A 13,067-nucleotide genomic window follows, 5' to 3' on the forward strand; every position below is an offset into this window, starting at 1 on the left:
GTTTTTATTGTTGAATAGACACTATTGATATTTCCACTATGATGGGTGTTCACAAATGACAGGCCTCTTAGGTAAGAAGCTCTGACAACATTAAATATGCGGGTGGGGGAGCGGCTGCAGAGTCTTTCCTTTGTTAGGATATCCCAGTGACAGAGACAATGCCTGACAAATAGCAGGCTCTTGATAAATATTCGTTGATTACATAATCCCCCCACCAACCCAATAACTTCTGATCATTCATTCAAAGTTACCAAACGTACCATATTAGCGAATCTGCAATGGAAACAGTCGAGACTGTTTTCTCAAAGGATTTTTTAATAAAGCAACAAATCTGCTTACGAAAAAATTATAAATTGTGTGCCCTAAGTCAATGCTGAGATTCGGATTTCTGCGGTAGTTTGGCCTCGGGTCCTCACCCGGAGGCTGGCTGGGGATGTGCTCCCTGCCCTTGAATCTCCTTCCTTTGTAGTTTTTGGCCTGCGCGGTTACGTTTCCCAGGCGGAGGAGCGCGCGCCGCGGCTGCGCCCATTAGCGCGCGGGGCCGGGCTGGAGCCGTCAGGCGGGCGGGGCCGCTCGGGACCCGCAGGAGCCGCTCCTCCCGCGCCGCCTCGCCCCCGCGCCGCGCTCAGCCCCCTCCTCCGCTCCTCCTCCCTCTCCCCACGGTTTGGCATCCCCAGGGCCGGTAAGCCTCCTCCAGCGCTGACAGCCGGCGGGCGGCGGAGGGAGGCCCGAGCGCGGATGCTCGCCGGTGGGCCGGGCCTGCCGGCTGCGTGGGAGGCGGGCTGCATTATTTCCCGCAAGGGCCGCGCTCCGGGGGAGGAAGGGGCCGGGCACGGGCCTCTCAGCCCCGAACGGCGCGCGCGGACCCGGGCGCGGGCGAGGCGGTGTCCCGGCACCCCGAGCCTGGGACCGCGTGCGTGGGCGGGGGCTGGCGCGACTCCCCCGTGGGCCTCTCCCACGCTCCGCGCCCCGCCCCATCCTTCCTTCCGCCCCTCGGCGCTCCCGGGAGCGCTCGGCGGACGCCGGAGCTTTGTGTGCGCCCGCGGGCCCGGCGTGAGCCTCCGGTGGCCCAACTTTGCCTCTCCCGACCGGCTCCCGAGCGGGACTTGTGAGGCGTGGCCGGGTGGAGGAGGCGCTTGCGGGGGCGTGGGGCTCCCCGGCTGGCGGGAGGCACGGAGTGAGCCGCGCTGGACAATGAGCTGGGCGGCTCGGCGCTGCGGCCACTTTTAGCTGAGGGCGCGGGCGGGTCGGCGCCTCCGCGGCTCCTCGGCCCCACCTGCGCGGAGAGGGCGGGATGCCAGAGCCAGGTGTTCCGGCGCGTTAAGGGCCCTGCGGTCAGAGGGCCCTGCACCGGCGCTCGCACCCTTAGTCGGCCTGGAACGTCTCTTTGCCGGGAACCCTCGGAGCAGCCGCGATGGCCAGCACCAGGAGTATCGAGCTAGAGCACTTTCAGGAACGGGACAAAAGGCCGCGGCCGGGGTCGCGGAGAGGGGCCCCCAGCTCCTCCGGGGGCAGCAGCAGCTCGGGCCCCAAGGGGAACGGGCTCATCCCCAGCCCGGCGCACAGTGCCCACTGCAGCTTCTACCGCACGCGGACCCTGCAGGCCCTCAGCTCGGAGAAGAAGGCCAAGAAGGCGCGCTTCTACCGAAACGGGGACCGCTACTTCAAGGGCTTGGTGTTTGCCATCTCCAGCGACCGCTTCCGGTCCTTTGATGCGCTCCTCATAGAGCTCACCCGTTCCCTGTCGGACAACGTGAACCTGCCCCAAGGCGTCCGCACTATCTACACCATTGACGGCAGCCGGAAGGTCACCAGCCTGGACGAGCTGCTGGAAGGTAGGAGGGAGGGCGCTGCATGGCAGGTGCGGCCGAACACCGGCAGGTGCAGAGGGCGCGCGCGCGCGCGCGGCGGGGAGCCTGCGGGGTGCTTTCCAAGCAGTCCGGGAATTGCGTTCTTCTGTCTATTGCTCTAGAGGTTGGCTGGAGTTGGGGGGGGGGCAGGCGGTGGGTGGGTGTGTGCCCACGGGGGTGCCCACATACACACATACATACTGACTTTCCTTCCAAAGAGATTTGTGTCTTAAAGAAGCAAAATATCTCCTGATGGTCAGAGGCCAATCAATTTAGGCACTGGTGGCATCTCCTAAGATTGTTGAACTTATTTGTGTTGAAGTGCATACTGTTTGAGAAAATGGTTCTCCATGGGGAGCTGGGTAATCCCCTGCTAATAAGCTCTGTTGGACCCCTCATGTGGACCCTGGTGCAGGCACCTGTCGTGTTCCAGCGTTGGGGGTCCTGTCGTGACTGCTCTCAGAAGCTGTGGTTGTGAAATGCTCTAGGTTGGCTTTCCTAGTTTGCCTTGAAGCAGAACTAGGAAAGTTACATGGGGTGAAGAGGGATGATCCTCGACAGCGGTCTCAACCTTGGCTACATCTTGGATCACACTGGGGACTTCAGAAAACATGGGAGTCTATCCCCCAACCACCAGATATCCTGATTAAACTGGTTGGGTTTGGGGTGTGGCGTAGGCTTCTGGAGTCTTAAAAGCGCCCCCCACGACCAGGTGATTCTAATGTGGGACCATGGTTAACAATCACTGTGCTAAAGGGTTTTCCACATGTGGTTGGAAAAGAGGTGAATCAAGGTCAATCTCTCCTACCTTATCCTCTAATAAGAGTAGCTAGTTAGAATGATAGAGACCATTGGATTCAACAGTGGGGGCTTATTATAAATTAGTAATTATGCTGTGTCAGCCATGCCTTAGTCAAAGAGACTGCTTGGCCGTACGTCGGGTCATCCTTGAATTCCTGCAATACTTAGGACTCATTCTTTTCAGGTAGAAAAGGCGTTATCAGTAGTTAACGTGTTTCCAGTTCTAAATAACACCCAGAAAGACCAGGCAGAACCCAAGTATGTGCTGACTGCTTGTTTACATACAGTCCGCTATTGTGCATCTTTCTTAATGCAAATTGGCACATTCCATGTAGTCATAGCAATAGCTTGGCAGGGAGAGGAAACTGAACATCAAGCCAAGTGTTTTTCTTGTATTATCTCAGCATGCTTTTCTGTCCTGAAGGCATTATCTCCATTTTACAGATGAGGAAACTTAGGCAGCCTGCCCTGCCTCACAGTGCCTGCAGCATATACTTTGTCATCTACAGCTTACCTCTGCTGAGCTAATGTAGCTACATCTAGGAAAACAAAAGATGGTTGAGTTTGTCTATTTACTCACTGCCATCAGAAGTTTTTGCTGCCCTGCCTAGATGGCAACCCAGCCAAAATTAAATTGTTTTTTCAGTCTATGAGTGTGCTTGTGACTTCACCCGTTCTGTCCGTTAGTTGTGTGTTTTGGTTTTAGGGGCTTCTTGAGGAGGTAAAGATAAGCTGGAAGAGTATAAGTAAAAAAGGAAGATACAATGTTCAAAGGGCCTTGTTGCTTTTCTTAATCGTTAAACACTCAAAAGCAGTATTTGCCTAGATATTTTAAAACAGTAACCATTTTTTTTGACTGACCCAGGGTCAGATTTGCAGGATCAAGGCAATGACTATTTGCTTAAGCACTTGTTATTCAACATGCCCTCGGGATACTGTTCCTGGTATGGTTCCTTAAGCATCAACAATGTTTAATATCCTTCTCTAAAGAAGTTTTAACGATGTATATGCTACATAAAACTGACATACTGCAAAGATGAATCCCATTAAAGGAAAGATGATCAGATGAACATTATGCACACCCATTAATAGAAGTACTATATATTGTGTATATTGTGTCTTTTACTGCCCACAGCATGGGTGACCACTGGGCCTAATTCTCCAACTATAGTTTCATCTATAAATTGACTGTTAACAAATTTCCTTCAAATCATTCACTGATTTTTATTGGTTGGGGATTTGGAAAAAAATACTATCTGTGGAGTACAAATGATATATCAAAATATGATAATATAACAAATATTTACACAGCCAAAATGATTTTTATGGCTTTGCTCACTTGTTTGAAGAAGTTTTTAATATAGTAAAATTACTGCAAAAGAAAAAAACTTCAGCAGTCACTTTTTTTGTCATATGGAATTCCGACAATGGGTCTTTGTTTTATTCTTGACTTTACCCCTAAATTAGTAGAATACTGCATAGTAATTAATTTTTTTAGAAAAGAAATAAAATCATCACTTCTTACTGTCCATATCAGAATGTAAATAGTTTCAACGTTTAGTTAAAATTGTGTACTCAGATTTTTCATGTAGATGTAAGCAGCTCTGTGTATATGTATATACCATATTCTACATGTCTCTATAGAATATTCCCCACATTGTCAAAATTGACTGCTTTATTTCTTTTTGGTTGATTATTATTAATAATGCTCTCTCAGGCAGTATTTTACAACATTATGTTCAACTAGGCTCTGCTTCTTCAATCCCATGAAACTTGTAGTTTAGGAGATATGTTTTTTTCTGAAATGTCTTGAGTGAAGAATGAAAACTGATAAAACAGTAGGACATGAACATTCATTCAGAGCCCCAATCTCATTGAACTCAGATGACAAAAGAAATTTGCATGGCTCATATTATTTTTTCTTCTGCCCTTGACCTTGAGAATCTCTGGAGACTAAAAGCTGTTCTAGTGTGAGCTGGCACTCCTCTAGCTACACTAAACCAACAAGCACCTTCATCTTATTGACTTATCCACCCTTGCTGGATTAGTTTGAGTTGATGCGGTGTGGTCCTGTAATCCTGATTATTCTTTGAGACTGGATGGGGGACCTCTTCCTGCAGCTCTTAACAATCAGTGTTGGGAAAATTAGTTGAGGTGACCTAAGCCATGAGCCTGCTGAACTCAGTATCTGTAATAACCCACAGAGGATGTCCAGATGACTTGTTCATCAGCTTTCTTATTAGGGACTGATTCAGAATTCCTAGTCTTAGTTCTGTTCCAGGTGTCTTCTCTCCTTCTGAGCATTTTGAAATATTTGTAAAGTTTTGATGTCCTAAAAAGATATAATCAAGGACAGTAGAAACAATGCCTGACCAAGTCAGGATTCCTGGATTCTACTGACTAGATTTGAGAAGAAATTCACCTCCCTTCCCTAGCATTGGTGTCCTTTTCTCTCAGATGAGAAGTTGGCAGATCACTTCTCTAAGTTGGATATCTTCTGGTCTAAAAATGTGTATGTACCCTTCCATTACCTGAGGGGTTACTGGCGGATGATGGCCTTGGCTGCCTTTCCTAAGCCAGAACCCATCTTTCAGAAAATCGATGAGGATGAGGCTGCATATGTCCAGTTACCAATCACAGACTGGGGTGTATGGCTCTGATGAAGTGCTTGCCAAGAGTCAAAGGCATTAACAGCTACCTATGTCTGCCTCTCTCATTCCAAAGTAAAATGTCATTTTATTATTTCTGCCTTTTATCCCTTCATAAACAATAAGCTGATTGCCTTTTTGGCATATGAGATAATTTTGGTTGTTTTCATAAGTGATACTTGTATTCCTTCATGACGTTAACTTGAACATTTAAGAACAATAAGATTCTAAAGAAATCAAGCACATGAAGTTTGAAGGCCTCCTACCAAACCTATCTACTGTGTCTGTTTGGTTAGGTAAGTTCTTTGAAAATGTTAAATAAACCAAAATGCATTTTTGAGAATTTTTAAGTAAAAATGAATTTCAATAAGAACCCAGATTATACTTAGTTGTTTTTTTCTGAAAATTTTTATAATAATAATAAAAGCTGTGGAACTTATGTTAAGAAGGAAATAAACTCAGGAGTTATAAGGTATTTGCACATAGAAGTCAAAAATGGTGCATACTATAGTCATGCATGGTGACTGGTCTTGGAAGGTTAATACTGAGTCTTAAGTCTGCAAAACTTTCTTTACCTGCCAAACACCTGGATTTTTCAAGGCCCACTTCACATAGCACCTATGAAGTCTGTTCCCACTTCTCTGGACAGTTTGTCTCAAATGGTTAATTGAGGGCATACTATGTCCTAGAACTGGTCACATGCTTAAAGTCTCTTCCTTCAAAAAGTGCACATTCTTGGCAGGACAAGGTGGCTCATGCCTTAGCACTTTGGGAGGCTGAGGTGGGCGGATCATGAGGTCAAGAGATCAAGACCATCCTGGCCAACATGGTGAAACTTCATCTATACTAAAAATACAAAAATTAGCTGGGCATGGTTGCAGGAGGCTGAGGCAGGAGAATCGCTTGAACCCAGGAGGGGAAGGTTGGAGTGAGCCAAGATCGCACCACTTTACTCCAGCCTGGTCACAGAGCGAGACTCTGTCTCAAAAAAAAGAAAGCACATTCTCCTCGGAGAGACAGTAAACACACACAAACAAGATGGTTTCAGTGAAAGTGCTATAAATGAAGTGGTGATGACACGGGGCAGGAGGGCCACATTGGCCAGGGTGATGGGGCAAACTTCCTAGAGGAACAGGCATGGGAACCAAGGCCTGAGGTGGTTTATAACTCCTTCCTCTGCTAACATCATATTTCTTTACTTCTATTATAATGCTTAGCTTTGTAGTCTCATGACATATTGGATCTGTTTTTGCACTAGACTGAGAGCAGCCTGAAGTCAGGGATCTTAAACACAGTAAATTTATTGATTAAATAACTCAGAAAATGATTTTACCTCTCAGTCCTTTGATTGTTGAGGGAAATTTTGTATGAATTAAACTTTTATGGGATTCCTAGATATTTGTGAAAATATGTTTTTTGGAAAATTGGATTACATTTTAGATATAATTGTTGGGGAAATTCTGTGCTAACCATTTTGGAGGGAATGATTCTTCCATAATATGCTCTTCTATAAATCTGAATGTCCTATCTCCTTTCCTTAAAACAAGGAAAATAAGTTGTGCTATAATACAGCTGCATAATAAGCTCTTTTCGGAGGTAATAGGAAATTTTTCATTTAAAGAATAAATGAATCCTAAAAGGCTGTGGGAAGGGAAGTGGTTATGTGGGAGAGCATTTGTGAGATTAGAGTATGACACAGTGATACTCTGGAAGTTATAAGACAAGATTAATATCTCATGAGTTTTCAACCTATGGAAAAGGATATTTTATGGTCCTGTGATATGAAATAAAGGAAAGTAGATTCCCTCGGGCAGTGATCATCTAACTGCTTTCTTCATTGTTCCTGAGACCGACAGGAGTTGCTGTGGGGTGTGTACCGCTTGGCTACGTCTTTTTTCTGTGTCACTACCTGCCCATTGCTACCACTACATCTGTGTTTTTATGTCTTCTACACATAAAGTAAACCATCCCTAAAGATTAGAGATGCTTTTCTTCTCTGCATTGCTACCGTTTACTAGATGAAACTTATGTGCAGTCGCTAGTAAGATACTTTACATGTTTCATCTCATCTAACCTTTGTAATATCCTCTGAAATATGGCTGCGTTGTCATTCCCATTTTACAGATGGGGAAGCTTAGGCTCAGAGGTTAAAGAACTTGCTGCATTGTACCAGTGCAAGGGATAGGGCTGGCCCTTGAGCCCTTTCTCCCTGGCTTCTGAACTTCTGTATTCTTAACTTCTACATTCTACCAGCTGAGAGGAAATGAAGTCCATTCTGTTGGTGGGGTCTTTGGGAGGTGTTTTAGTTCATTTTCTGTTGCTATGAAAGAATGCCATACACTAGGTAAGTTATAAAGAAAATTTATTTTATTTTCTAGTTCTAGAGGCTGGGAAGTCCAAGGCATGGCACTGGCATCTGGTGAGGGTCATCCAGTGGTGAAAGGTGGAAGGTGAAAGCAAAGGTAGGCTAGAGAGAGAGGAAATGGGGCTGAATTCCTTTTATAACTAACCCTCTCCCACAGTAACAACCTTAATCCATTCATGAGAGGGGTGCCCTCGTGATCTATTCACCTATTAATATTGGCCCCACTTGTTAATATTGTTACAGTGGCGATTAAATTTCCAACACATGAAGCTTGGGAGATATATTCAACCCATAGCAGGCGAATAAATCATAAGGACAGAGACTTCATGGGTGGGATTAGTGCTCTTACAAAAGAGGCCCAAGAGAGCTTATTTGCTCCTTCTACCATGTGAGGCTATAATGCAACATCACCGTGAGTGAACCAAGAGCCCTCACCACACACCATATCTGTCAGCACCTTGATCTTTGACATCCTCCAGAACAGTGAGAAATTGATTTTTGTTTATAGGTCACTCCGTTTTTTTGTATGTTGTTATAGCAACCTGAAGGACCAATACAGTCTTCTTTTGCATTTAAAGTTCAGTGATCTTGGGAAACGCTTCTGGGGGTGGGAAAGAGAAATGATCTTGGCTCTATCTGGCTCCATGTCCCTCTTTGAAAGTTGGCTGGGTGTTGTGATGAAATGTAGTTACCCAGATTTAGATGGAGTTCTTAAAACACCTCAGTAACATATAGGAGGATCTGTTCCATAGATTCTCATCGTGAAAGGGAAAATTACAAACCTGACAAGGGGGGATCACAATTGTCTTGTTTATCCCTTTATCCCATGCAACAGATATTTCTGGCATGCGATGTTTTTTTGAGTAAATTTTACTTTTGTGCCCCATTTAAGATATTTTAATAGGTGGGAATAGGTGGATGAAGGTGCTTTTAAAAATCTTTCTTAAGATAGCCAGTTGTACAGTTAGCCAGATGTACAGAGGTAGCATAAGTTCGTGTGAAAAGCAAATACTCCTTGCCCCTTTGTGTTTCAATTTCTAATATAGTTTTCTTCAAGAAAAATGATGCACTATGTTTATGTCCCAGTAATTTTTCAGCTTCATTAGTATCTGAGATGCCTGATTTGAGTTTTCTCTTTGGACAGCTATCACAACTGGATTCTTACATACTTATTTCTTGTTAGGTGTTTAAATCCCAGGATTATTCTAAGCCCGCTTATATTTTCAGTGTCTACGGGAGCTCTTTGCCATAGCTAAGGCTTAGTTGTGTTCATCTTTGTCATTCTCGTTTTAGGCAATTGTTCTTGGTAATTTTTTCATAGTTTTATCACAATCTTAATTTTTTAATTTTGTGAATCAGAAATAAAGGCAAGAGCTTGAATGAATGCTCTTGTATTCCTTAAAACATGCTATAATTTGATCCTAATCCTCAGGATATTTTGTCCTATTTCCCATGTTTTCAACAGCCTGAAGGAGAAGTCATTATATTGTAATTTGTCAGAAGCCTTTCCTTATAGACTGCAGGAATGGGAAAATACTGGTTTGGTGAGATGGCCCTAAGTACTTTTCATTACACTGCATATAACACTTACTAACATTTCAAACTAAGTGAGTAAAATAACCTGCAATGTTGACCTACTCTGTTACCTTTTGTTTGTTTGTTAAATTATAATCACTTGCAATCAAAATGTAAAATGTTCACAATAGAGGTTTTAAAATATGTTCCTTGATCTCTTCCTTCACTATATGTTTCTAAAACTTTAGATTACTTTGTTACTTTTGAAATAGTGATGTGTGGAGGCCAAGGAGGTTTGCTGCTGAAAATCATGAGGTGAGACAGATTAATAGAAGAAAAGGCATGCAAATTTATTTAACATGTATACACAGCAGGCTTCAGAATTAACACTCAAAGATATAGGGGAAGTTGACCATTTTTATGCTTCAGATCAACAAAGTATAGACAGCCGTGTAGAAGTATGACTGGACAAAAAGGCATGATCTAATAATGTTAATAGACTGAGTTGGGACACCCAGCAAGGCCTGTCTGTCTAGATTCTTCTTGGCCTCTGTGAACAACATTCCTACCTTCTGGGTGTGGGGCAGGACCCTTTCTGGAATTGGGATGGGGTCTTGTGACCTACAGTCAAACCAGGTAGGTCAGATCATTCTTTATGTTTTTACATAGAAAGTGAGGGGGAAATTAGAGTAATATTTTTAGATCTTACGGCTGGCTTTGGGGGAAAGTGTTCAAGTTTCTATGACCTTCCTTCATGAAGAGAGATTCTAGTTTTTATGGCTAGGTTTGGAGGAGGATATGACTAACAGCCAGGAAGGAGGAAGAAGGTCAGAGAAAAACATTTCTCTCTGAGGATGCCGCTCAGGCCTTCATTTTGGAGTATTGTTTTCTGAGCCTCAACAAATGTAATTATTTCTCAAAGGCAGTCACTAAGAGTCTCTCCCCTAATGCCCTTGTTTATCATCTTGTTCTCTTTACTTAATAGTATTTTGCCTTAGCTGAATAAGAATCAAGAAAAAAGGAGTCCTAGAATCTTATTACTTGGTTATGTTGTTTATTAAGCCTCTGTAGGAAAAAGAACTTGAGAAATAGCCCAATGTAAACTTGTCTCTTATTAGTTTAGTGATCAAAGCCACTTTCTGGAAGGCTCTGTTTAAATTTTATGAGTTATTTATACATTTAGCGGAGTCCTAGCATGCAGTGGCTGCTTGATAAATGGTGGTGGGCCTCAGCTTCTTAAAAAAAAAAAAAGTGTGAGAGTGTCCTTTGTAACTTCTTCCTCTAATTCTAGAGCTACTTCAGTCTCATCCTACTTATATATGGCAGCCTTCATATGTTTTCTTTTTAAATTAATTTTTACATTTTGTAAATAGAGACAGTCTTTGTTGCTTAGGCTGGCCTCCTGGCCTCTAGCAATCCACTCGTCTCTGTTTCCTGATTAGCTGGGATTACAGGTACAAGCCACTACACCCTTCAGATGTTTTAAGATAGTGATCATGCTTTCCTCTACTACAGGTTGAGTGTCCCTCATTTGAAAATCCAAAGTGTTCTAAAATCTGAAACTTTGTGTGTACTGATGTGACACCACAAATGGAAAATTCCACATTTCACCTCGTGTGACAGGTTTCAGTCAAAATGCAGATGTATAACATGTAGTTTATTCAGCCTCCCCAAGGGGAAAAAAAGATCATCCCAGCCCCTTTCAGCTGTCGTAAGTTACTTTGGTGCATGTCCAGTTCCCCCACGAAAGCACACCCACAAGGAGTGATAAAATGGCACATGTGCAGACCAGGTGCATCAATGGCAGGTTCTCCACAATGCTCTGCATGGGGTTAAGACCTATGTATATTACTCACTGTTTTACTTTGTTGCTTATTCTCTGTTCTGTGGTGTAAAGATGCTGTTGAAAACATCATTGACACTTGTATGATACCTATAGGTTAATGCAGGTAATTCCAAAATCTGAAATTAGAAACCTTTCTGGTCCCAGCATTTTGGATAAGGAATACCCAACCTGTATTTTCCCTTCTCTCTCATCCTCTAAGCACCATCACCTCTTTTTTTTTTTTTTTGATAAACATCTGGTCTCTGAATTCTTTATCACTTGCACTGAAATTTTTGAGTTACCATCGTTATCAATCACTAGATGCTGAAGGCAAGGCTTTCCTCTTTGACTCACAGCAAGAATAAAATAAAGGCACAACAAAGAAAGGAGTAAGAGATTAAGGAGGAAGATGGCCAGTAAAGGTCTTCAGAAGCTGAGGAAACTTTTGAGGAAAGTTTTACTTCTATTAAATGCACCAGTTGAAAGAATGACCCTATATGTACTATGCCCTATATATTTACAAATATTAGGTGGCCACATTTAAATTTGAAGGTTTCTCTTTCTCAGTATCCTTAAGGTTGTATTGTTTCTCAAACTTTAACAGTGTTTGCCACTCAAAAATAAAAAACACTATAAAAATCCAACATCCAAATTGCGGAAGCCTAGTATTGCTATAACTAGTTTAGTTACATTGTCACTTAAATGTTTGTAAATATAAAATTAGGTATGCTTATGCATATAGGTTTTACATAGTGATACAACCCAAACAAATTGACAGTGTAAATACCATTAAAACTGCATTACCAGTAAAAATGCAAAATAGCAGTATAAAGCTAGAGATACTGTTTGCTCAGACTAAGTTGGTGTACCCCGTGTGACCGTGGTACTGAGTGCTGAGTTAGGTATGCTGTGTTTCAGAATGCCATGTAATGAGTCAGTTTTGTACAGCTAATGAGCCTTTATTCCTGTAGAGCCAAATTATGTCCTCTGGCCTTAACTTGTTGTGAACATGTCTTTTACACGTTAAGTCCACTTCACTTTTTCGTCTTTAACTCCCAGCATAGTTAAATAGTTGAAGCCAAAAGACTGTTAACTTAGAAGTGGTTTTTCAGATGTTCCAGTATAGGATCACATAAACATATTAAGTTTTATGATCAAAATAAATGCACAATGAAAATTCCCATAATGAGCTCCTGTAAATTTGGGGGATATGCTTGGCCCCATGTGTGAGGAGCAAAAAATTCCAGATCACAGATCTGATCTACTGGTTCCATCCTACCCAGGAGATTAGATATGATTTCTTCCTCACCGGGTAAGCTGTAAAGCCTTTTGGTTAGTGGGTGGAAGTTTTGCTTTTACATTTACCTAATTTATTTGGTCTTAGGTTAAACTCCTCCCAGATTTGAATGCTAAAACATGGATTTGTGGAGATAACATTTCTTCATAGATATTCATAGATTCAAAGTAGTTTTTGTACCCTCTTCTCGGTAGAAAGTACCACAGACCAATAGCTGGATGTGACTTTAGGAGATGATTTGATTTAGTCACTTGTCTGCAGGTGTATTGAAAAAGCACTGGTCTTCGAGGTGAAAGATCTTATTTTGTGTCCCCAGCCCTGCTCCACAGGAAGAGCTGTTATATTCATTGAGCAAATATGTCAGTAATGGTCCAGAGACACAGCAGATGAGTATGGAGTGGGAACAGCACCTGGGCCAGAGCAGTGTACTTTGTGTTACTCTGCTAATTCCTTTAAGTTTACGTTTTGTGCAGTTTGGCCAGGAAACTCAATTAAATTGTTTGCCACAGCAGAATAATAAATCAGTCGGACTTTTTCTTACCCTGTATTTTTCTTAACCAGCTGGCTGTGGGAACTCATCTGTGAGGTACTTGAAATGGAGATATGTACAGTGGATTATAATCCACCTGATCTCACACAGACAGTGCACTTGATGAAGGACATTGAACCAACTTGTACAGGCAGATGTACTCAGATATCTTTTCCTTGGTTACATTCTTTTGGAAGCAATATTTTTCTTAATTTTCTTTTTTTTTTCTTTTTTTTT

At 42.8% G+C, this 13,067-nt stretch overlaps 1 protein-coding gene across 7 annotated transcripts in view; it reads left to right on the top strand.

The window, feature by feature from the left end:
* Nucleotides 1–662: 662 nt before the first annotated feature.
* Nucleotides 663–13,067, top strand: part of DCLK2 (doublecortin like kinase 2) — a 201,251-nt gene continuing 188,846 nt past the window's right edge. For 6 of the 7 annotated variants that reach the window (XR_001827107.2, XR_001827106.2, XM_017534936.2 and 3 more), the window contains exon 1: nt 837–1,835. Coding sequence is in view for 5 of the 7 variants with exons in the window: in XM_017534936.2 (XP_017390425.1) it covers nt 1,415–1,835 (421 nt within the window). In the remaining 2 variants the exon portion in view is untranslated. Of the gene's footprint in view, nt 1,836–13,067 lie in introns of all 7 variants that reach the window. The other variant, XM_017534944.2, reaches the window with a different exon arrangement.

This window comes from Cebus imitator, unplaced genomic scaffold (assembly GCF_001604975.1).
Source record: "Cebus imitator isolate Cc_AM_T3 unplaced genomic scaffold, Cebus_imitator-1.0 Scaffold4, whole genome shotgun sequence".
In the NCBI taxonomy this organism is placed as follows: domain Eukaryota; kingdom Metazoa; phylum Chordata; class Mammalia; order Primates; family Cebidae; genus Cebus; species Cebus imitator.